This window comes from Cetorhinus maximus, unplaced genomic scaffold (assembly GCF_964194155.1).
Source record: "Cetorhinus maximus unplaced genomic scaffold, sCetMax3.hap1.1 HAP1_SCAFFOLD_561, whole genome shotgun sequence".
In the NCBI taxonomy this organism is placed as follows: Eukaryota; Metazoa; Chordata; class Chondrichthyes; order Lamniformes; family Cetorhinidae; genus Cetorhinus; species Cetorhinus maximus.
The window spans coordinates 150,643-173,645 of NW_027596503.1; the positions used below are offsets into that span (position 1 = coordinate 150,643).

Below are 23,003 nucleotides of genomic sequence, written 5' to 3' on the forward strand. Positions count from 1 at the left end.
CAGGCGCTGACGGCGTGACCTCTGGAGGTTGACTGTTTGCTTGGAAGGGCATTGGAAGAGGCGAGCAGAAAGGGAAAGCTCAGCTGGCCGTGGAGAGGGCCCAGAGAGCACAGAGGCCGGAGAATCGTGCACCTTCTCAGCCACTGTCTCCCTCTGCAGCAGATGCAGCAGAGACTGCAATGCCAGAGTGGGGCTCCTGGGTCACACCAGGTGACGTTTGGCACAGAGTAGACAACCATGGCACAAACCAACTCCCACCAGACGGAAAGCTGACACATTTCACCAACTTGGGGAAGTGAGGGGGAACGGTTGGGTTTTGGCTATCACGGGCAGAACAGAGTGAGGACTGGAGAAGTGTGCAACATCACTGCTCAAGGACGTTCCGAAACTGCTCGAGCCATTGGGAACTTGAATGACATCCAAACGTTCACAGTGGAGAGTTTCTGCTCCTCTCAGTTGCGATGTACACTGAGACCTGGTGCTAATGCCCAGTTGTAACTTAACCTGCCTGTTGGGGAACAGGTTTAAGCAGATGGATTTTGTATTGATTTGAGGGTCAGCAGCCCCTATTGCGAGGGACAGTCTGAAGGCTGTTGATATGAATGTGAGCAGCCCACCTCTGCAGCAGGGTTTGGGGGCAGTTAGTGCTTGGGATGAGCTTTGTTGTTGTTGGCTGGTTGGGAGAGGCTGTGAACTGATGAAATTTTCAGGCAGGTATACTGGAGGTAGCGATGCTGGGGGAGCCAGAGGGAAATGGGTGAGGAGGGTCAGGGCAGCCTGCAGTGTACAGTAACCCAGTGCCTGTGGGTGATCAGTTCCTCATCATTAGAGCTGACAATCCAGATTCCAGTCTGTTTGAAGCAGAGCTTGTGTTGGTTTAGTACACTGACTGATGTATTGTCTATTTCTCATTTTGCAACTGATGTCTCTTCAGGAGAGGGCGAGTGACGACAGCAAGGAAGTGGAAAGCTTCCAACAACTTCTTGGTGCCCGGACGCAGGTAGGTGTTTTTTTTTCCTGTTAACTTAGTCATCGGGTTTGTGAATTAGAACAAGTATTATCCACGATCCACTAGATTTTGAAGGTGCAGCTAAATTTTCCTAATCTCCCTCCATTCCTCTCCAGGAGTTTATTGAAGAAATCTTGTCTCCGCCATTTGGTGGAATGATTGCTTTTGTGAAGGAAACAGAGGTCCTGATAGAAAAGGGTCAAATTGAGAAACTCAAAACAGAAGAAGGTAAGGTTATCAATGCTACTACTCAAATCCAGCTGAAGGTACGTTTATTCAGATGTACTTTTTTCTTTGGACAATGTCTAATAATTGGGGAAACCTGTAGAGGTTCTATAAGGTTCTTGCTGATATCTGAAGTCCTTGGGCCATGTCTAACCCAGGGATGAGTGATGGATATCGTAGGCACCTGAACATTTGAACTTGAAAGGTACCAGTTTTTTCAGTCGCCCCTTTGTAAAAGGGATATCGCGGGTGCTGAGAACAAACACCTTGTGCTCACCAGGATGATGCCAGTGATGCGGAAACTGGTTATGAGGAGAGACTCGAGACACTGGAACTATTTCCACTGGAACAGAGGAGGTTATAAGGGTTGTAATTGAGGCTTACACAATTATGAAGACCTTTGATAGACTATTTCTTCTGGTTGGGAAGTTCGTGATGACAGGTTACCAATTTTAAACTGGCTGTGAGATCAAGGATGAATTTCTCTACACAGAGGAGGGGGGGTTGCTGGAACATGGAATGCTTTGCTACAGGGAGTGAGGGGAGAAGGGGGCCAGTCCAGACTTCAATAGGAGATTAAAGACATACTGGAAGGAGAGGAACATAAAGTTCTTGAAGAGATTGGGACAGTAGGACTAGCGTTGGATTGCTCCAGCAAAGATACCATGGACCAAGTGGCCACCTCCAGTTCTATAAGCTCCTCTGATCCATGGGCCTGTTTGTGTGACCAATGGGCATTCTAGCAGTGTTTTTTGATTTCTTTCTTCCCACCCTCCATATCAGGCCGAGTGGTACAGCTGGTACGAGGATTTGCTGCTACCTGGAAGCAATCGGTGGAAAATCTCAGCCAAGATGTCATGAGGTCATTCACCAACTTCAAGAACGGGACAGGAATCATACAGGTGCGGCCAGAGACGTACTGTGTGCTCGGCAGTCAGGGTTTATAGACCAAATTTGACTTTGATATTTGTTTCCATCGCCCCCATTCCTGGAAACCTATGTGAGCAGGCTTCAGAGTGTGGCATGTGCCTTACCATCCATTCCTCTCCCTATTAGTACCCAGATCTGAAAATCAGACACTGATCACTATCTATTTGTGCACCTGGTTTGTCTCTCTGTAGACAATAAATTATTTCCTCTGTGGAAGATTTTTAATAATTCCATAATGCGGCACTAAACAATGGTGGTTGCCTGTCATACAGTGTAAGAACTGGACACCTTGGGTGGAATGTTCTCCAAGACTCCCCATGCCATTGAAAGGGCCTTGAATCCAGTAGACGGAAAATTGCAGTTTGGCTGTTGTGAGAAAGGTAGTCCAAGTGTGGTTAACAAGAGAGGTTAAAGATAGTATTAGATTGAAGGAAGAGACTTATAACGTTGCCAAAAGTAGTAAGGCTGAGGAGCGGAAGGATCTTAGAATTCAGCAAGGGTGTCCAAGAGGCTGACCAAGAAAGGGAAATGAGAGTAAACAAGCAAGAGACATTTTTTTTTAAATTGTAAAACCTTCTGTTTAAATGTGAACAAAAAGAGATTAGTGAAAGTAAATGTAGGTCCCTTAGAGGCAGAGACAGGGAAAATTATGACACGGAATAAGGGAATGACAGACATTAAATGAATACGTGGTATCTGTCTTCGCAGCAGGAGATGGAAAAAAACATTCTGGGAATTTTGGTAAACCAAGAATCTAGAGAAAATGAGGAATGTAGAGATATTACTACTAAAGAAATAGTTACTGGAGAAATGAATGGCTTACGGTTGATAAATTGCCTGAGCTTGATGGTCTGCATCCTAGAATTTGAAGAGGTACCTACAGAGATTGTGGATGTGTTGGATTTGATCTTTCAGAATTCTTAGATTCTGGAACATCCCTATTGATTGGAAGGTAGCAAACGTAACTCCACCATTCGAGGAAGGAGGGAGGAATGTGGGAACCATAGAACGTAAGAACTAAAAGCAGGAGTGGGCTATTTGGCCCCTCGATCCTGCTCTGCCATTCAATACAATCATGGCTGATCTGATTGTAGCCTTAACTCCACTTTCCTTCCTGGCCCTCCACACCCTTAACTCCTTTGTCAATCAAAAATCTAACTCGGCCTTGCACATGTTTAATAAGCCAGCTTCCACTGTTGTGGAAGGGAATTCCAAACACCAGTGAACCTCTGAGAGAAGACATTTCTCCTCATCTCAGTGTTAAATGGGAGGCCTCTTATTTTTAAACCCTGCCCCTTAGTTCTAGGTTCCTCCATGAAGGGAAAAGCCCTCAGCATCTAACCTGTCAAACCAGCCCCCTAGAATCTCAGTAAGATTATCTCTCACTCTTCTAAACTCCATTGACTTTCGATCCAGCCTGCTCTGCCTTTCCTCGTAAGGCAAGCGCCTCATCCCAGGAATCAGCCCAGTGAATCTTCTCTGAACTGCTAATGTAAGCGTATCCCTACTGAAATAAGGAAACCAAAAACTGTACACAGCACTCCAGATGCGGTCACACCAGAAGCTTGTTACAGTTGTAACCAGACTTCCCTATTTTTACACTCCATCCCCCTTTGCAATAAAGGCCAACACTCCATTTGCCTTCCTAATTACTTACTGTACCTGGAAGCTGACCTTTTTGTGATTCATGTACAAGGACATCCCGATCCCTGCGTACCACAGCATTCTGCAGTCTCTCTCCATTTAAATAATAATCGGCATTTCTATTCTTCCTGCCAAGCTGGACAGCCTCACGATTTCCCATGTACTCCATCTGCCAAATTTTTGCCCCCTCACTTAACATGTTTTAATCCCTTTGCAGACTCTGTATCACCTTCACAACTTGCTCCCCTACTTATCTTTGTATCGTCAGTAAATCTGACTACAGTACTTCATCCAGATCATTAATATGAATCGCAAATAATTCAGGCCCCAGCATTATTCCTTGATCCCTCTGACGAACAGAGATCGAGGCTGAGATGAAGGTCATTTAATCTCCCCAGATTCTGAACTGCATTATATTTTTCAAGCATTTAGTTACCCTAAGAAAGTGATGATGACAGAAGATTGGAGTATAATTAAAAAGCTTTATCACAATTGTATAGGGCTTTGGTGAGATCACACCTGGAAGACTGTGTACAGTTTTGGTTGTCTTATCTAAGAATGAAAGCACTTGCCTTGGGGAGAGCGCAATGAAAGTTCACCATACCAATTCCTGGGATAATGGATTTGTCCTATGAGGAGTGATTGACTAAGCCTATATACCCTTGATGTGCGGAAAAAAAAACAAAAGGTGATCTCGTTGAAACATGTAAATTTGTTTGAGGGGCTTGACAAGGTAGATGTTGGTAGGATGTTTTCCCTGGCTGGAGAGAACTAGGGTTCACAGTCTTTGAATAAGGGGTCAGCCATTTAGGATTGAGAAGAAGAGAAATGTCTTGTGGAGAGGGCTATGGATGCTCAGTTGTTGAGCATATTGAAGTCAGCGAGTCGAGGGAAATGGGAATAGTGCAGGAAGCTGCAGCTGAGGTGGAAGATCAGCCATTACCTTATTGGAGCGAGGGGCAGATTGACATGCTCCTCCTATTTCCTATGATCCCCATCCTTTAACATTAATCGGTGAAATATCACAGGGAACGCCCACAATTTTACAAGGCGCCTTCAGCTGTGTTTAATGCATTTCTTCTCCAAGCGTTTGTTTTGCCAAACCACAAATTGGTGCAACTGCCAGTCCAGTTGAGGTCGGATAGCAACTTACTAATCCTCCTCCATACTGAGTCTGCGCAAGACACAGCTAACTCATCAACATAACTAAATCAACACATGGGTGGGGTGTCTGTTCTGAGCAGAGGGATGTATAAATGATCTCAGTATGGTAATTAATATCGGCTCCATGTGTTAGCGCATTCTGGTGACTGCATTTCAGAGAGGATTGGTGTTTCAGAGTTAAAATAATAACCAATGATTTCCTATAACCCAATGGAGAATTTGTATGTTTTCATCTTATCTAAACAGAATAATTAGGCAACAGAATTGGAATTGCGTAACTCCCCTCCCCAGTGTTCTGGTGTATCAGTGCCAAGGACTGTTCCTTATAATTGAGTGTGCCCACATTGGCTGCTGCGCTGCCCTGTACTGGCTCATGGTGGTGTTTACAGAGGCTGGTCCAGAGCTCTTTATGATGCCAAAATTCATGGATAGGTACCAGCATGTGACCATTGCATAATAGCATTTCACTTTGTGATCAGTCAGGAGGTAACTTACTTTACTTTGAAACTTTCAGGGAGCACTGACCCAGCTGATCCAGTACTATCATCGATTCCACAAGGTCCTCTCTCAACCTCCTTTCAAGAACCTTCCTGTGCGTTCAGACCTCATCAATATCCACCATCTCATGGTCGAAGTGAAGAAACACAAACCTAACTTCTAACTGTGTCTGTACACCTTTCTCTCTCTCTTGTTTGCACTACACGAGGGCCATGGTGTGAGGGTTAAACGCATTTGGCTCAATATGGAAAACATGATGGTGACGGTGTTACTTGTGTGTGGTCAATGCAGCCACAGTGAGGAACTGAAGCAATCGCATTGGCGGCTGGGCCAAACCATCAGCTGCAACGGTTCAACCTTAGTAATGACTTTTAAAATGGTTAATCCCCCTGAGCCTCCGATATCTGGGAGTTAGTGAGACTCGAATCAAGATTCACACAAGGTGGGTGTGTAAATAGTAATATGTAGGAGTAGAGCAAATTCAGGGTGAGGATGGGACATGTGGGATTGGATCTGAACATTGTACAGGTGGGAATGAGGGGGGGTACTCCTTGAATTCTTCTCGTGAATGTGGCATTTAGCTGACAAAGAATTAAAACAGTGGAACCAAATCTTGTATTTCACTGGTGGTTCATTGGCTGTAAAGCATTTTGGGATATCTTGTGGTCATGAAAGGTGCTAAATAAATGCAAATATTTCTTGGTGCCATCTTGCTTCTAACGTCTCATGCTAGGTATTACCAGCATCCACTCAGAGTGACCATATGCAATGAGTTGGAAACGTTTGCTGAAGAGTTTGTTACGGAGATTACTGAGTATTTACAGCAGCTCCTATCTATGTTAGGTGTATCCATTTGTTCTTGATGTTGAGTCTATTTCTGGCGTTGGCCTGGAGAAGAGCAGTAATTCACCAAAAGAGCACTGCACTGTTGGAGGGTCAGTACTGAGGGAGCGCTGCACTGTCGGAGGGTCGGTACTGAATGAGCGCAGCACTGTTGGTGGGTCGGTACTGAGGGAGTGCTACACTGTCAGTGGGTCAGTACTGAGGAAGTGCTGCACTGTCAGAGGGTCAGTACTGAGGGAGTGCTGCACTGTCAGAGGGTCGGTACTGAGGGAGTGCTGCTCTGTCAGAGGGTCGGTACTGAGGGAGTGCTGCACTGTCAGAGGGTCAGTACTGAGGGAGTGCTGCACTGTCGGACGGTCAGTACTGAGGGAGTTCTGCACTGTCAGAGGGTCGGTACTGAGGGAGTGCTGCACTGTCAGAGGGTCAGTACTGAGGGAGTGCTGCACTGTCAGAGGGTCAGTACTGAGGGACTGCTGTACTGTCAGAGGGTCGGTACTGAGGGAGTAATGCACTGTCAGAGGGTCAGTCCTGAGGGAGTGCTGCACTGTTGGAGGGTCAGTACTGAGGGAGTGCTGCACCATTGGAGGGTCAGCACTGAAGTAGCGGGGCACTGTCGTACGGTCAGTACTGAGGGAGTCTCGTACTGTCAGAGGGTCAGTACTGAGAGAGTGCCGCACTGTCGGAGGGTTAGTACTGAGGGAGTGCCGCACTCTCGGAGGGTCAGTACTGAGGGAGTGCTGCACTCTCGGAGGGTCAGTACTGAGGGAGTGCCGCACTGTCGGAGGGTCAGTACTGAGGGAGTGCCGCACTGTCGGAGGGTCAGTACTGAGGGAGTGCCGCACTGTCGGAGGGTCAATACTGAGGGAGTGCCGCACTGTCGGAGGGTCAGTACTGAGGGAGTGCCGCACTGTCGGAGGGTCAGTACTGAGGGAGTGCCGCACTGTCGGAGGGTCAGTACTGAGGGAGTGCCGCACTGTCGGAGGGTCAGTACTGAGGGAGTGCCGCACTGTTGGAGGGTCAGTACTGAGGGAGTGCCGCACTGTCGGAGAGTCAGTACTGAGGGAGTGCTGCCCTGTCGGAGGGTCAGTACTGAGGGAGTGCTGCACTGTCGGAGGGGCAGTACTGAGGGAGTGCTGCACTGTCAAGGGGTCAGTACTGAGGGAGTGCTGCACTGTCAGAGGGTCAGTACTGAGGGAGTGCTGCACTGTCGGAGAGTCAGTACTGAGGGAGTGCTGCACTGTCGGAGGGGCAGTACTGAGGGAGTGCTGCACTGTCAAGGGGTCAGTACTGAGGGAGTGCTGCACTGTCAGAGGGGCAGTACTGAGGGAGTGCTGCACTGTCAGAGGGTCAGTACTGAGGGAGTGCTGCACTGTCAGAGGGTCAGTACTGAGGGAGTGCTGCACTGTCAGAGGGTCAGGACTGAGGGAGTGCCGCACTGTGAGCGGGTCAGTACTGAGGGAGTGCCGCATTGTGGGAGGGTCAGGACTGAGGGAGTGCCGCACTGTCAGAGGGTCAGGACTGAGGGAGTGCCGCACTGTCAGAGGGTCAGGACTGAGGGAGTGCCGCACTGTCAGAGGGTCAGGACTGAGGGAGTGCCGCACTGTCAGAGGGTCAGGACTGAGGGAGTGCCGCACTGTCAGAGGGTCAGGACTGAGGGAGTGCCGCACTGTCAGAGAGTCAGGACTGAGGGAGTGCCGCACTGTCAGAGGGTCAGTACTGAGGGAGTGCCGCACTGTCAGAGGGTCAGTACTGAGGGAGTGCCGCACTGTCAGAGGGTCAGTACTGAGGGAGTGCCGCACTGTCAGAGGGTCAGGACTGAGGGAGTGCCGCACTGTCAGAGGGTCAGTACTGAGGGAGAGCCGCACTGTGGGAGGGTCAGTACTGAGGGAGCGGGAGGTGCTGTATTCTGGTTGAGACTTTAAACTGAGGCTATGTCTGCCCGTTCAGCTGGATGGACATTATAAAATGTATTTCATTGGCTGTAAAGAAGTTGGAGATGTTCGGAGGTTGTGGAGAGTGTTATAGAAACCCAACAACTTCTTTATTTTCCGTTAACATTGTTGGTTTAGTGACTGCATTGGAGCAGGTCACTGCATCAACCAAATCAACTTGAATTCATACTGGTTAATACTGAACACATTTACACTCTATACGAAACAGATTTAAACTGTACGCAGAAGACAATTGTACAGCATACAGAATTTCAGTGTACGAGCAATACACTGACCCCACAATGGGGGCACCATCTTCCGTTACTCCCATTTACCTTCACTTCCTTCTCTCTCAATGACAGTCAGGAGCAAATGAGGAAGAAGATCACCACCAAAACAGAGAATAAAAGATGAGGAAGAAATATACAAGGAAGGTATGGAGACCAGAAACGTAGATTCATAAATCACCTTCAACACAAGGGTCTCTGTCCCCTGTCACCCCCACCCCCACAGGCTGGGGACAGATTTCCGGAATCCAGGAGGATGAACAGAGAGTCCAGGTAGAGTGGGGTAGTGAAGGAAGGTGGTGATGTGGCTGAGTGTGTGTGTGTATGTAGCACTGCACACGTTCCAGTTCACACAGGAATGGACAGAGCTCCAGATCTCTCACCAATTCAGACTCGATTCCTGCAGGGAAACTCTCATCTCAACAGTTTCTTATAATCCCTTCACCTGAAATAGAGATTTCCACAGATTAAGTGAACGCCTGCAGCTGGTCCAGGGAAGATTCAATCCCTCCTTTTGATTACTGGGGACATGGGACACACTGGGGGATGGATCAGCTTCATTGGTCTGCACAGTAACAGTGAAAGAATGCTCAAATCCACTATAAATACTGCAGAAATCTTCCGACACTTTCAGTCTCTCAGTACACAACAGCCAGAGGGATTCTGGTCCAGAGTGTGAGACCAGTTGAGGCCCAGTCAGCTGATAAAAGCTCATTACAATTTCCTATCGTGGGCAGATGGGAATGTGAAATTCGAAAGGCAAACACATCAGCTGGGATCTTATTGAGTAGGCTCGAGGGGCCCAATGGCCAACTGTTGCTTCTATTTCATATGTTCGTTGCTCTTGCACTCTATGTCTCTATTTCTAAAGCCCAGAATGTTTTATCAACCACTTTCCTAACCTGCCCTTCCACCTTCAACACTTTGTGCACAGATACCCCCAGGTCCACCTGCCTCTGAACCCCACAGCTGTTAGTGGATACTCTCTGATAGGATCTCTCTCTCTCTCTCTCTCTCTGCTGGACTGCACTGGGAAATCAACTGGGATATTCCTGTCAGAGGGATTCCTTTCCAAGTTGTGGGAAATCCAACTGCAAACTGGCCTGAGGGTCACTCTGGAAAACCCCAAGATGCTTTATAAATGCAATAAAGTCCCACTGTTTGTGGGGGTTATTGACTCCTGGATGTTTACAGCACAGAAGGAGGCCTTTCGGCCCATCGTTTCTGTGCTGGTCAACAAAGATCTGACTACACTAATCCCATTTTCCAGCGCTTGGCCCGTAGCCCTGGAGGCTATTGCAACGCAAGTGAATATCTAAATACTTCTTAAATGTTTATGAGAGTTTCTGACTCAGCCACCCTTTCAGACAGTAAGTTCCAGACTCCCACCACCCTCTGGGTGAAAAAAATTCTCCTGAACTCCCCTCTTAGCCTTCTACCTCTTAACTTAAATCTACGCCCCCTGGTTATTGACCCCTCTACTAATGGAAAAGGGGCCTTCCTATCCACCCTATCCATGCCCCTCATAATCTTATACAACCTCATCAGGCCCCCTCTTAACCTTCGCTTCTCCAAGGAAAACAACCCCAGCCTATCCAATCTTTCCTCATAGCTCAGACCCTCCAGCCCAGGCAGCATCCTGGTAAATCTCCTCTGCACCCTCTCCAGTCCAATCACATCCTTCCTATAATGTGGTGACCAGAACTGCACACAATACTCTAGCTGTGGCCTAACCAGCGTTTTATACAGTTCCAGCATAACCTCCCTGCTCTTGTATTCTATGCCTCGGCTAATAAAGGCAAGTGTCCCATGTGTTGCCTTAAGCACCTTATCTACTGTTATGTTCATTATTATCATTATTCATTATTATCACCTTCATGTTCTGGCAAAATTTCACAAAGGGCAAAATCACGAACAGGGAACCTGCTTTTGATTAGGACTCAATTAGATAGGTTTCAGCTTTGTGAGGGCAACATTGGTTTGGGCAGTACTGTGGTGCGGTTCCCATATACAACCAGTGAGGGGAGCCTCTGGGCAACACATCAGTGAAGAACTTGCCCGTCGATTCAGCTCAAGATCCCATCCCCGCAAGTCATGTTCCTGACATGCCCACCCAGAGTTTTAAAAGGGCCATGCCAATTAGTGGCAGGGAGGGGCTTACCATCCAATTAAGGATGGTGGGAAGGCTCCAGAGGGCTGGAGGGCCAAAGGGAGGCCCCTCCAGCCCTGAAATATCAGCAGCCCCTCTGGTTGAGGTGGGAACTGCCGATTGGCGATTGGTCAGCAGAAGAAATTGGGGATAACTGAACATTGTGCACTGCATCATCCATCGCATGAGCAGAGTACAAGGTGCAGATAAGTGAAAGCGCAAACCTGGAAGGCTTGAACGGCAGGAATTTACTTAATGAAAAAGAAAGGATAATTAAAGAAAGAGTAGGGCCTATTAAAAATTAAAATGTATCACTTAACAATTCTGCATTAAATTTCATCTGCCACATGTCCAACCAGCCAATCTATGTCCTTTTGAAATTTATCACTATCCTCCTCACAGTTCACAATGTTTCTATGTTTTATGTCATCAGCAAATTTTTAAATTGTGCTCTACACACCTAACTCTTGGTCATTAATATATATCAAGAAAAGCAGTGGTCCTAATATCAACCCCTGGGGGTTTCCTCTACAAACCTTCCTCCAGTCTGGAAAGCACCATTCATCACTATTCTGTTTCCTGTCACTGTGCCAACTTTGTATCCATACTGTTACTGTCCCTTTTATTCCATGGGCCTCATCTTTGGCAATTTATCAAATGCTTTTTGGAAATCTATGTACACCACATCAACCACAGTACCCTCATCAGTCCCCTTTGTTACCCGTCAAAAAACTCAAATTAGTTAAACAAGGTTCCCCCTTAACAAATCTGCCCTGGCTTTCCTTAATTAATCCATTTTTCACCGAAGTGTCTGTTAATTTAGTCCTGGATAATCTTTTCTAAAAGCTTTCTCACCACCGACGTTGAAGTGTCTTGCCTTGGTTTGCTGGGTTTATCCTTACACCCTTTTTCAGGACACTGGTGTAATTCTCCAGCCCTCTGGAACCATCCTTGTGTCCAAGAATTGGAAGATTTTGGATAGGGCTGCCTCTATTTCCACCCTTACTTCCCTGGGTAACCTTGGATGCATCTGATCTGGTCCTGGCAACTTATCAACTTTTAAGTACAGCCAGCCTTTCTAATACATTATCTTGATTAATTTTTAGACCATCCAATATCTCAATCAACTACTTCAGTTTTCACAATGACTTCGGCAACATCTTCCTTGGTACATGCAGATGCAAAGTATTCATTTAGTACCTCAGCCAAGCCTGCTGCTTCCACCTCTTTGGTCATCCAAGGAGCTCTGGGATTTGTTTGTTCTATCTTTCTCCCTCATGGGAATGTGCCTTGACTGAACCTGAACTATCTCCTCTTCAAAGTTCAGTTACCTGCTGATCTTTGATTTTAATTTACCTGGACCAGATCTGTTCTCACCCATTGAAGTTGGTCCTTCTACAAATTTCACATTTGTAACCACTTTCCACATGGGCCCATTTGTCTTCACCTCAGTTCTGTATTCGTGTAGGAGGTGGAAAGAATGAAGAGAAGGAAGATGAAGATACCGTTCAGTTTAGAATTTGATTTGTTCCCTACTCCAGATTCCCAACACAATAACAGAAATTAGTATTACAAGGGAGATTGCAGAAATGAGGAAGATAATTCAATGATTTCTGGGTCTCTGAAGGAATAAAGTCAGAGCATTAAACCACTGAGTTTCATTTAATCCCCAGTCACTCTTTACAAATACTCGGACCATCCTCCTGGACAAGGGATCTGCATTCAATTTTATTCACCCCTCCCACCACCAGGGGGCTCTGACAGACTGGTCACTGTTTCACCTGTGAGGACCATTGGGCTATTCAACTCTGGTGCACCTTCGCGAAAGCTCCTCCAGGGAGGAACACTTTACAGCAACCAGAATCCAGCAGGTTAATTCTACCACTGCCAGGCACCAGTTATGCACCACCGCCCCCCCCCAGCCCAGTCACACACATTTTCCAAGCTTGTTCTTCAATCATGCCTGACCGGACTGGAGCACAGATCAGAAAATCCACCTCGGTTTTGCATTTCCTGCCATCCAGCAAAGACCTGTTGTCCTATCATTCTCAAACGGATAAGTGAGCCTTGTTTGTAACCCCTCTGGTTCCGTTCATGATGAGTTTCAGTGAACAATTAAGATGCGATTTAATGTTCCACATTATGGAACACTGCAGACACTAGGAGATTGAAGGACCCTGAGAATATTGGGATGCCTGAACTGGGACAATACAGCACAGCAATTCAAGGCTCTGCATCCATGAGGCGCTGTGGGCCATCAGCAGCAGCAGAATTGTACTCGAACACAATCTGTAACCTCATGGCCCAGCATATCCCCCACTCTACCATTACCATCAAGCCAGGGGATCAACCCTGGTTCAATGAAGAGTGGAGGAGGGCATGTCAGGAGTAGCACCAGGCATACCTAAAAATAATGTGTCAACCTGATGAAGCTATAATACAGGACTACTTGCGTGCCAAACAGCAGATGCAGCATGTGATAGAGCTAAACAATCAGACCTAAGCTCTGCAGTCCTGCCAGTTGTGAATGGTGGTGGAAAATTAAACAACTCACTAGATGAGGAGGCTGCACAAATATCCCCATCCTCAATGATGGGGGAGCCCAGCACATCAGTGCAAAAGATAAGGCTGAAACACTTGCTACAATCTCCAGCCAGAAGTTCCAAGTGGATGATCCACCTCAGCCTCCTCCTGAAGTCCCCAGCATCACAGATGCCAGTCTTCAGCTAAATTCACTCCATTTGATATCAAGAAATGGCTTAAGGCACTGGATAGTGCAAAGGCTCTGGGCTCTGACAACATTCCAGCAATAGTACTGAAGACTTGTGCTCCAGAACTAGCCATGCCCATAGCCAAGCGGCTCCAGTACAGCTACAACACTGGCATCTACCCAGCAATGTGGAGAATTGCCTACGTATGTCATCCACAAAAGACCACCGGTTACTGCCCCATCAGTCTACTCTCAATCATTAGCAAAATGATGGAAGGTGTCGTCGACTGTGCAATCAAGCGACACTCAGCAAGAATCTGCTCACTGACACTCAGGAGTTCCTCAGTAATATCCCAGGCCTAACCATCTTCAGCTGCTTCATTACTGATCTTCCTTCCATCATAAGGTCAGAATGGGGATGTTCGCTGATGATTGCACAATGTTCAGCACCATTCGCGACTCCTCAGATACTGAAGCAGTTTGTGTTCAAATGCAGAAAGACCTGGACAATATCCAGGCTTGGGCTGACAAGTGGCAAGTAACATTTGTGCCACACAAGTATCAGGCAATGACCATCTCCAACATGAGAGAATCCAACCATCTCCCTTTGACATTCAATGGCATTACCGTCACTCAATCCCCCACTATCAACATCCTAGGGAGTTACCATTGACCCGAAACTGAACTGGACCAGCCATATAAATACTGTGGCTACTAGAACAGGTCAGACACTGGGAACGTTCAGGTAAGTAACGCACCACCTGGAAATATATCACCGTTCCTTCACTGTCGCTGGGTCAAAATCGTGGAACTCCCTTCCTAACAGCACTGTGGGTGTACCTACACCATAGATGACTGCAGTGGTTCAAGAAAGCAGCTCACCACCACCTTCTCAAGGGCAATTAGGGATGGGCAATAAGTACTGACCTAGTGAGTGATGCCAATATGCATGAAAGAATGAATAAAAAGAAAGGTTTATCACTCACTCCCCCCTGGCTTGGTCTCCTCCACTCAGCCCCAGTGTGACTAGCTCACTAGTTCCCACACTGACTGGTTTCTCCACGATGCATGTTTAGGTGTGAGGCCCCTGCTCACTGGCATTCTTACAATTTTGGAAGTTGTGGGATGATCTGATCGAAGTAGCTAAAATGATTCAACATTCAATATAAAATAAAGAGAGAAATTTTTTCCTGTTTTGGAAGAATCCAGAACAAGGGAACATATTCTGAAAATTAGAGCGAGGTGATTTAGCAGTGAAACCAGGGATAACCTTTTTCCTACAAAGGTGGTGTGGTCATCTGGAATTTTAAAACTGACTGGAGACCTGCATCTAAATGTCACCCTCTCATACTTCTCATCACATCAGATTTCCAATCAGTCACCGCTGTCTTCTCTAACACCGAGATTAGTGATAGACTTCAGGAAGGTTGATAGTGCACAGTGTAATACAGTGAAGGATTGGAATAGAATAGAAACAGAATGAGAGTATCTATTATATAGAGAAATAAAACTAAACAGTGTCCGAGGATTGGAACTGGATCCAGAGTTTAGACTACTTCAGAGTCCATTTTAGTGTAGCAGATAATGAGCAGTGTGATCCTACAGGAACGTTTTAGTGATATTTACTACCTGTGGATCATGCAAACAGTCTGAGGAATTCCGTTACTTTCCAATCAGAGTATTGTCGTCCTTTGATCCATCGTATCCGGAGTCTGTTCTCTCTGATCATAGCTTACAGTGGTGCATTCTGAAAATCTGCAGTGATCCTTTAGAAAGGTAACAGTAGTGCTGAAAAAAGAGAGATGAGGATCAGGACCCAGTCACAGAGCCTCCGCTCCTGATCAGGACCCAGTCACAGACACTTCGCTCTGGACCGGGACCCAGTCAGAGACACTCCACTCGGGATCGGGACTTGGTCATGTAATTCCGCTCTGGATCGGAACCCAGTCAGAGACACTCCGCTCTGGATCGGGACCCAGTCAGAGACAATCCACTCTGGATCGGGACTTGATCATGCAATTCCACTCTGGATCGGGACCCAGTCAGAGATGCTCTGCTCCGGATCAGGACTTGGTCATGTAATTCCGCTCTGGATCAGGACCCAGTCAGAGACACTCCACTCTGGATCGGAACTTGGCTATGTAATTCCGCTCTGGATCGGAACCCAGTCAGAGACACTCTTGAGATTGGCAGATCCTCAGAGGTGCTTTGTTTCTCCCACCAACAGACCATCCCGTATCGAAGAAAGGAAAAACTCTCAGTGAATGTGTGCAGGTGGGACATGTTATCCACATTGTAAAATAACACCTTTTCCATCCTCGTAGTCCAGGAACACCCCAATCCTCTGGGATTTCACACTCAGGGAGAGGGGGGTCTGTGGGAAGGTGAAAGCCACATAGTCTCTTTCAGAGAGGAGCCACACAGTCCAGTATCCGGTCACAAGTTTTAGATCAAATTCCCCTTTCCTTTCTGCAGACTCTTGGGTCACTCCCAGACCCCACCAAGTCTTGTTTCCCACCTCCACTTCCCAATAGCCTCCCTGACATGAACCCCTCTGATCCCAAGACACACAACCAAGGATCAAACCTTCTGGGGCTGTCAGGGAGCAGCTCCCGCTTTTCTCCAAGTTGCACACTGTTCCGGTCCTCAGACAGGATGAGCCGGGGATTTGCTGTGTTCAGATCCAGAGTCACATTCTCTGCAATAAAAGTATAAACCTGATCAGTATCTGGAGTTTGAACTATTACCACTCTGGAACAAAAACCCAGAGTCACCACTGACCCTGATCGTGGCTCACAGACCCCCATTCACAGCCAGTGTAATTCTGGTACAGACTGGGTCAATGCATCTCCACTCCAGAATTCCATTCCTGTACTGACAGGTCACACACACACACACACACACTGAATTCAGTCCACTTGCACTCCATTTCTCTCAGTCTCTCTCCTGTCTGAGGCTCAGCCAGTTCAGTCACTGAGACTCTGCGTCCTGCTCTATGAGCAGGAACAGACTCTCACCCTTCCCAACAGATTCCAATTCAATGAATGTAGTAAAGAGACAAATAAAATACAGGTATTCCCCATTTGAAGTGCATTCTAAAAGCATGCTTTCAGTTTAGTACGTTGGTAAATTATTAAAATTTCCCAATAGCACTGATGCCATTTTTGTTTTAGGGCATTATCAGTCTTTTAAAAAAAAAACTGCCCCTTCACCACCTCTCCCACTCCTCAATTCTCCGGTCTCCCTCCCTTCGTTACCTCTCCCTCCTCAATTCTCCGGTCTCCCTCCCTTCACCTCTCCCGCTCCTCAACTCTCCTGCCTCCCTCCCTTCATTACCCCTCCCACTCCTCAATTCTCCAGCCTCCCTCCCTTCATCTCTCCCACTCCTCAATTCTCCAGCCTCCCTCCCTTCATCTCTCCCACTCTTCAATTCTCCAGCCTCCCTCCCTTCACCTCTCCCACTCCTCAATTCTCCTGCCTCCCTCCCTTCATCACATCTCCCACTCCTCAACTCTCCTGCCTCCCTCCCTTCATCACCTCTCCCACTCACCAATTCTCCTGCCTCCCTCCCTTCGTTACCTCTCCCACTCACCAACTCTCCAGCCTCCCTCCCTTCACCTCTCCCACTCCTCAATCCTCCAGCCTCCCTCCCTTCACCTCTCCCACTCCTCAACTCTCCTGCCTCCATCCCTTCGTCACCTCTCCCACTGCCCATCTCTCCTGCCTCCCTCGCTTCATCACATCTCCTGCTCCCCGACTCTCCTGCCTTCCTTCCTTCATCACATCTCTCACTCCCCGATTCTCCTGCCTCCCTTCCTTCATCACATCTCCCACTCACTGACTCTCCTGCCTCCCTCCCTTCACCACCTCTCCCACTATCCGGCCTCCCTCCCTTAACCACCTCCCCGACTCTCCTGCCTCCCTCCCTTCGTCACCTCTCCCACTCCTCAACTCTCCTGCCTCCCTTCCTTCGTCACATCTCTCTCTCCCCATCTCTCCTTCCTCCCTCCCTTCACCACCTCTCCCACTATCCGGCCTCCCTCCCTTCACCACCTCTCCGACTCTCCTGCCTCCCTCCCTTCATCAGAAGTAATGAGTCCAATGAGACCTTAAGAGATTTAAAAAATTAAATTAAGGCAACAGTCCAAAAATAGATCTTAGATTTTTTAAAAACCCCTGCCTTCATGAAGTATTTGTGCATAAGTCAGCTGTGTCTGTAACTGAAGTGGGAGAAAGCCATTTGGAAGTCCGTTGTCAAGTGGGTATTATGCTAACTTGCTGGGTTGTTTTTTAAATCTAAAATCTATTTTTGGACTGTTGCCTTAAAGGGGGTGTATAACTGGAAGTCAGGTTAATTAGGAATTTTAGGAGTTGTTATAGTAGTAAGTAATTGTAGTCTTATGTATGTGCTTGAAATCTTTTATTTCGTTAATAAATATTTTAATTTAATTTTTAAAATCTGTAAATGTCTTGATAGATTCATTACTTCTGAATTCAGTGCACATCTCATAATAAATACAAATTGTGAAACCGTTGTGGTGGCGCGATTCATGGATTTCATCTGGCTGGCACACATCATCTGCCACATCATACCAAAACTGGGGGCTCTTCTGGGAATTTTAAAGGAGTATGGTCTGTATAAACAATTGTTTCTGATGAATTGCTTGCAACATAAACCTCAAAATGCTGCAACGCTAACACCAGACCTAAAGTTTCCTTTTCGATCATTGAATATCTTCGCTGTTGCACATTAAGCTTTCATGAAAGATACCCTATAGGTTTCTCAATTGCAGTTTCATCTTCTTGCAACAGTACAACCCCAATGCCTACATCATTTGCGTCAATGGCCAACTTAAATTGCTTGGCATAATTAGGTACTGCCAAAACTGATGTTGTAATCAATACAGCTTTTAAACTGTCAAATACCCTCTGACACTCCTGTGTCCATTGAAACATCTTGTTTTTTAATAGTTCAGTCAATAGAGCAACCACACTGCTAAAATTCGGTACACATTTCTGGTAAAACCCACTCATGCCCAGAAATCTCAAAACACCTCATTTTATTGTCGGCACAGGGAAATTCATGATGGCTTTAACTTTCTCAGAGACACCTTACCATGTCCAATAGTATAGCCTAATATGTAACTTGCTTTTTTTTGCAAACTCACTCTTAGCCAAGTTCATCACCAAATTAGTTTCTTGCAGTCAATTAAACAGTTCTTCCAGATGTTGTAATGCTCCTCCCACGTTTGACTGAAAACTATCAAGTCATCAATATAGCGTAATTGCTCAGTCTCTGCAATTACTTTGTTTCGCAGTCTTTGAAATGTTGTGGGTGCATTTTTCATACCCAATGGCATAACTTTAAGCTGATATAGTCCATATGGCGTCACAAAAGCCGATATCTCCTTTGCTCTCTCCGATAACGGTACTTGCCAATATCCTCTCAACAAGTCAATCTTTGTGATAAATTTTGATTGTCCCACTTTCTCAATGCAATCTTCCAACCGTGGTATAGGATGTAAATCAGCTTTTGTCACCACATTCACCTTTCAATAGTCCACACACAGTCTTTGTGTTCCATTCGGTCCGGTACCAGCACAATAGGCAAACTCCAGTTACCACAACTAGACTCAATGACATCATTTTGAAGCATGGATTCGATTTCTTTCTGCACTTGTGATAACTTTGCCATATTTTAACTATACGGATGTTGCCTTATCGAAGATGAAACTTCTACACACACATCATGTGTAGCTAAATTTGTCCTCTCCAGCTTATTCCCACAAATAGCTTTGTGTGACTGCAATAGCTTCTCCAAATCACTTTGACACTTGCCTGGAAGGTAGCTCAATATTACATTTAAATTTTCAAGTGCCCCCTCATTATCCAATTTGATTAGAGAAAAATCAATTTCAGAATCCTGCATTTCTACCTCTTTCTCATTATCTACCACCACTAACACCTCTTTTTGTCCCTCTTCCCAGTCAAAGTACTTTTTAAGCATATTCACATGACACACCCTCTGCTTCTATCTGGAGTATTTATTAAATAATTTACTTCACTCAGTTTCTTTTCAATCCTGTAAGGCCCATTAAACCTTGCCTTTAACGAGTCACCCAGTACTGGTAAAAGAGCTAGCACTTTTCCCCTAGCAACAAAACTATGAGCTGTAGCTTTCCTGTCTGCCTGCACTTTCTTCACTTGCTGTGATATCTTTTAATGCTCCCTAGTAACTCACATGCTCTGTTCAATCTTTCTCTGAAGTTTGTCACATAATACAGGAGGGTAGTTTCTGAATTTTGACCCACCAATTTCTCATGAATCAACTTCAGTGGTCCCCTTACCTCATGACCATAGACTAATTCAAAAGGACTAAATCTGGCTGATGCATTAGGAGTGACCCTAATAGCAAATAACAAGAATGGAATTCCCCTATGCCAGTCCTGTGGATAGTCTTGACTATAATCCCTCATCATGGTTTTTAAAGTTTGATGCTACCTTTCCAAAGCCCCTAGTGATTCAGGATGGTAAGCTGTTGACTTAAATTGTTTTATCCCCAAACTGTTCATTACTTTCTTAAACAGATGTGACATAAAATTTGAACCCTGATCCGATTGTATTTCTTTTGGTAAACCAAATCATTTAAAAAATGTAGTCAACTCTTCCACAATTCTTTTTGCTGTAATATTTCGCAAAGGTATCACTTCAGGAAACCTTGTAGTCACATCCATTATTGTCAGCAAGTATTGATTTCCACTTTTAGTCTTTGGGGGGGTCCTACACAATTAATTATGACCCTAGTGAAAGGTTCATCAAATGCTTGAATTGGAATTAAAGGTGCCAGTTTAATCACTGCTTGTGGTTTCCCTGTCACCTGACATGTTGACATGTTCTACAGAATTTGACTACATCTTTATGCAATCCAGGCCAATAGAAATGTTTTGGTATTTTTGTCTGTCTTTCTAATTCCTAAATGTGTCCCTATTGGAATTTCATAAGCTACTCTTAATATCTCATTTCTGCATCCAGCTGGTATAAGGATCTGATGCACTTCCATCCAGTTTTCATCTATTGAAACTTGATATGGCCTCCAGTTCCTCATTAGCACATTACCTTCACAGTAATAACATTCTGGAATACAGCCTGCTTCTATTTCTGAGTAAGCTGCCTGATATAACTTCTTTATTCATGGATCCTTTTGTTGTAGCTCTACCAACTTCCTTGCGCTAAATACTTCAGCTTCATTCTCCTCCATTCTCTCTCTCTGAACAACCTTATCAAAGATTGTATCAGCTAATTGAATTTCAACACCATTCCCCTGCCTTTTAACTTCTCCCCCTCCTATTTCAACCTGTGAGTCTGTGATCTCATTTCTACAGATTCTGGAAACAATCCAGGATTCCCTTTCTGCAACACCTCTGTTGAATGCACCTCCATGGGCTGCTCAACTACCATAGGCATCGCCCATATCTGTGACCCAGCTATATCATTCCCTAAGATAAATTGAACCCCTGCAATGGGCATTTTTTCCACTACTCCAACAATCACCTCACCTGTTTTCCATTTACTCTTTAAATTTACCTTCCACAATGGAATGAATAGGTTTAGCACCTCCGTGAACCCCACTGTTCCTGTAATACTCCCTCTGAAAAACAAAGATCACTATCCCATAACATTAAGGATTGACTAGCCCCTATGTCTCTTAAAATTTGAAGACCTTTACCTGCTCTACCCTGTACACATGGAAAGATTTCCCCTTCACATACAAAATCCCTTAAACATTCCTGCAACCTGCTCCTCAGAACCCCCTTGGGTAAATTGTGAACACATTCCCACTTTTTTCTTTTACCTATCACTGATTCTTCCTGCTTTACCTGTACATAAACTATTGTTTTTTTCCTGTGCCTGGATCTCCGAACCCACAGTACTCTTATTTCCAGACCTTTTCTGCGTTACAATTACTGCAACTGATTTTCCCTTTAACCTCCAACACATTGACTTTGTTTACCCAACCTTATTACAATGAAAACACCTCCATTTTTGAGTGTCACTTCTACCCTTAGTTCCTTCCTTTCTAATCGGAGAAAAACTTCCTGAGAATTTCCAACCACTCCTTCTCTTCCCTGGCTACCCACCTTCCTTTCATCTTCCCACTTTCTATTCTTCTCTGATTTAATAGGGTGATGGAAAAAAGGTTCAGATCTATGAACTAACTCACAATCATCAGCTATTTCTGCTGCTTGTCTTATTGTTTCAACTCTCTGTTCCTCCACATGAGTTCTCACTACCGAAGGAATTGATTTTTTAAATTCTTCCAAAAGAATTACTTCTCTAAGAGCTGCATATGTTGTCTCTTCCTTTAATGCCCACATCCACCATTCAAAATTGCTTTGTTTTACTCTCTCAAACTCGATATAAGTTTGCCCAGGCTGTTTCCTTATATTCCAAATTTCTACCTGTATGCCTCAGGAGCCAACTTATATGCACTCAAAATAGCCTTTTTTAACTGCATCGTAAGTATCCACCGATACTTCTGACAGTGAAGCATAAGCCTCATGAGCTCTATCCACTAACCTAGACTGTAAAAACAACATCCAGATTTCTCGTGGCCATTTCATCTGCTTAGCTATCTTCTCAAATGAGATAACGAATGCCTCTACATCCCTTTCCTCAAACTTTACAAGAGCTTGGACAAATTTAAACATCTCCCCACTGGGCTTTAGACTGGAAGTGGTTGTTTCCACATCGGAACCTTCCTCAGCATCTAGTATCTCTTTTTTAACTTTCAGCTTTTTAAGCTGATATTCTCTCTCTCTCTCTCTCTCTTTCCTCCATGGCTAATTTCTTCCTCTGGAAGTCAAGTTTTCTCATTTCCATTTCCCTTTGAAGTAATCTCCCTGTTTTCCTTTTCTTTTTCTGTTGCCTCTAATTCAAGTTTTTTTTCATTTCCTTTGCTTGTTCAAGTTCCAGCTTCTTCATTTCTAACTGAAGTCTCACTACCTCCAGCTGTGACTCACCAGTGTCAGGTAGAACCTCCTACTTCAAATTCTGTTCTATCACTTCAATTATGTCTGCTTTCTTTATCCCTACAAGTAACCTCAACTGCAACTCATCCACCAACTCTGTTAACTTAGCCTTAGATACTTTTTGTAACCCAATCAGAGTTATATCTTCTACTTCCAGAAAACGTTTAGCCATGGACACAGCCATTTTTTGCAGTCTCACCACTTTAAAATCCCTCACACCAACTCCTGAGTTCAATGTGATTCTCGTACTCATGACATAACGTTCACCAACTCCAAACTAATCAAGGAATTTTAAGTATCCTGCAAAGAGCCCTCAATTTTGTTATGATGTGGTAGATGATGTGTGTCAGGCAGACCAAATCCATGAGGGAAACTTGGTCATGCTATCATAATGGTTTTGCAATTTGTATTTATTATGAGATGATGTGTGCACTGAATTCAGAAGTAATGAGTCTGCCAAGACATTTACAGATTTTAAATATTAAATTAAAATATTTATTAACAAAATAAAAGTTTTCAAGCACATATGTAAGACTACAATTACTTACTATTATAACAACATCTAAAATTCCTAATTAACCTAA

At 45.1% G+C, this 23,003-nt stretch overlaps 1 protein-coding gene across 3 annotated transcripts in view; it reads left to right on the plus strand.

The window, feature by feature from the left end:
- vps52 (VPS52 subunit of GARP complex) overlaps positions 1–6,176 on the plus strand; it is a 48,943-nt gene extending 42,767 nt beyond the window's left edge. For all 3 annotated transcript variants that reach the window (XM_078535622.1, XM_078535623.1, XM_078535624.1), the window contains exons 17-20: positions 935–1,000; positions 1,126–1,237; positions 2,018–2,136; positions 5,487–6,176. In XM_078535622.1, the coding sequence (XP_078391748.1) occupies positions 935–1,000; positions 1,126–1,237; positions 2,018–2,136; positions 5,487–5,633 (444 nt within the window). In that variant the 3' untranslated portion in view covers positions 5,634–6,176. The remainder of the gene's footprint in view (positions 1–934; positions 1,001–1,125; positions 1,238–2,017; positions 2,137–5,486) is intronic.
- Positions 6,177–23,003: the final 16,827 nt, after the last annotated feature.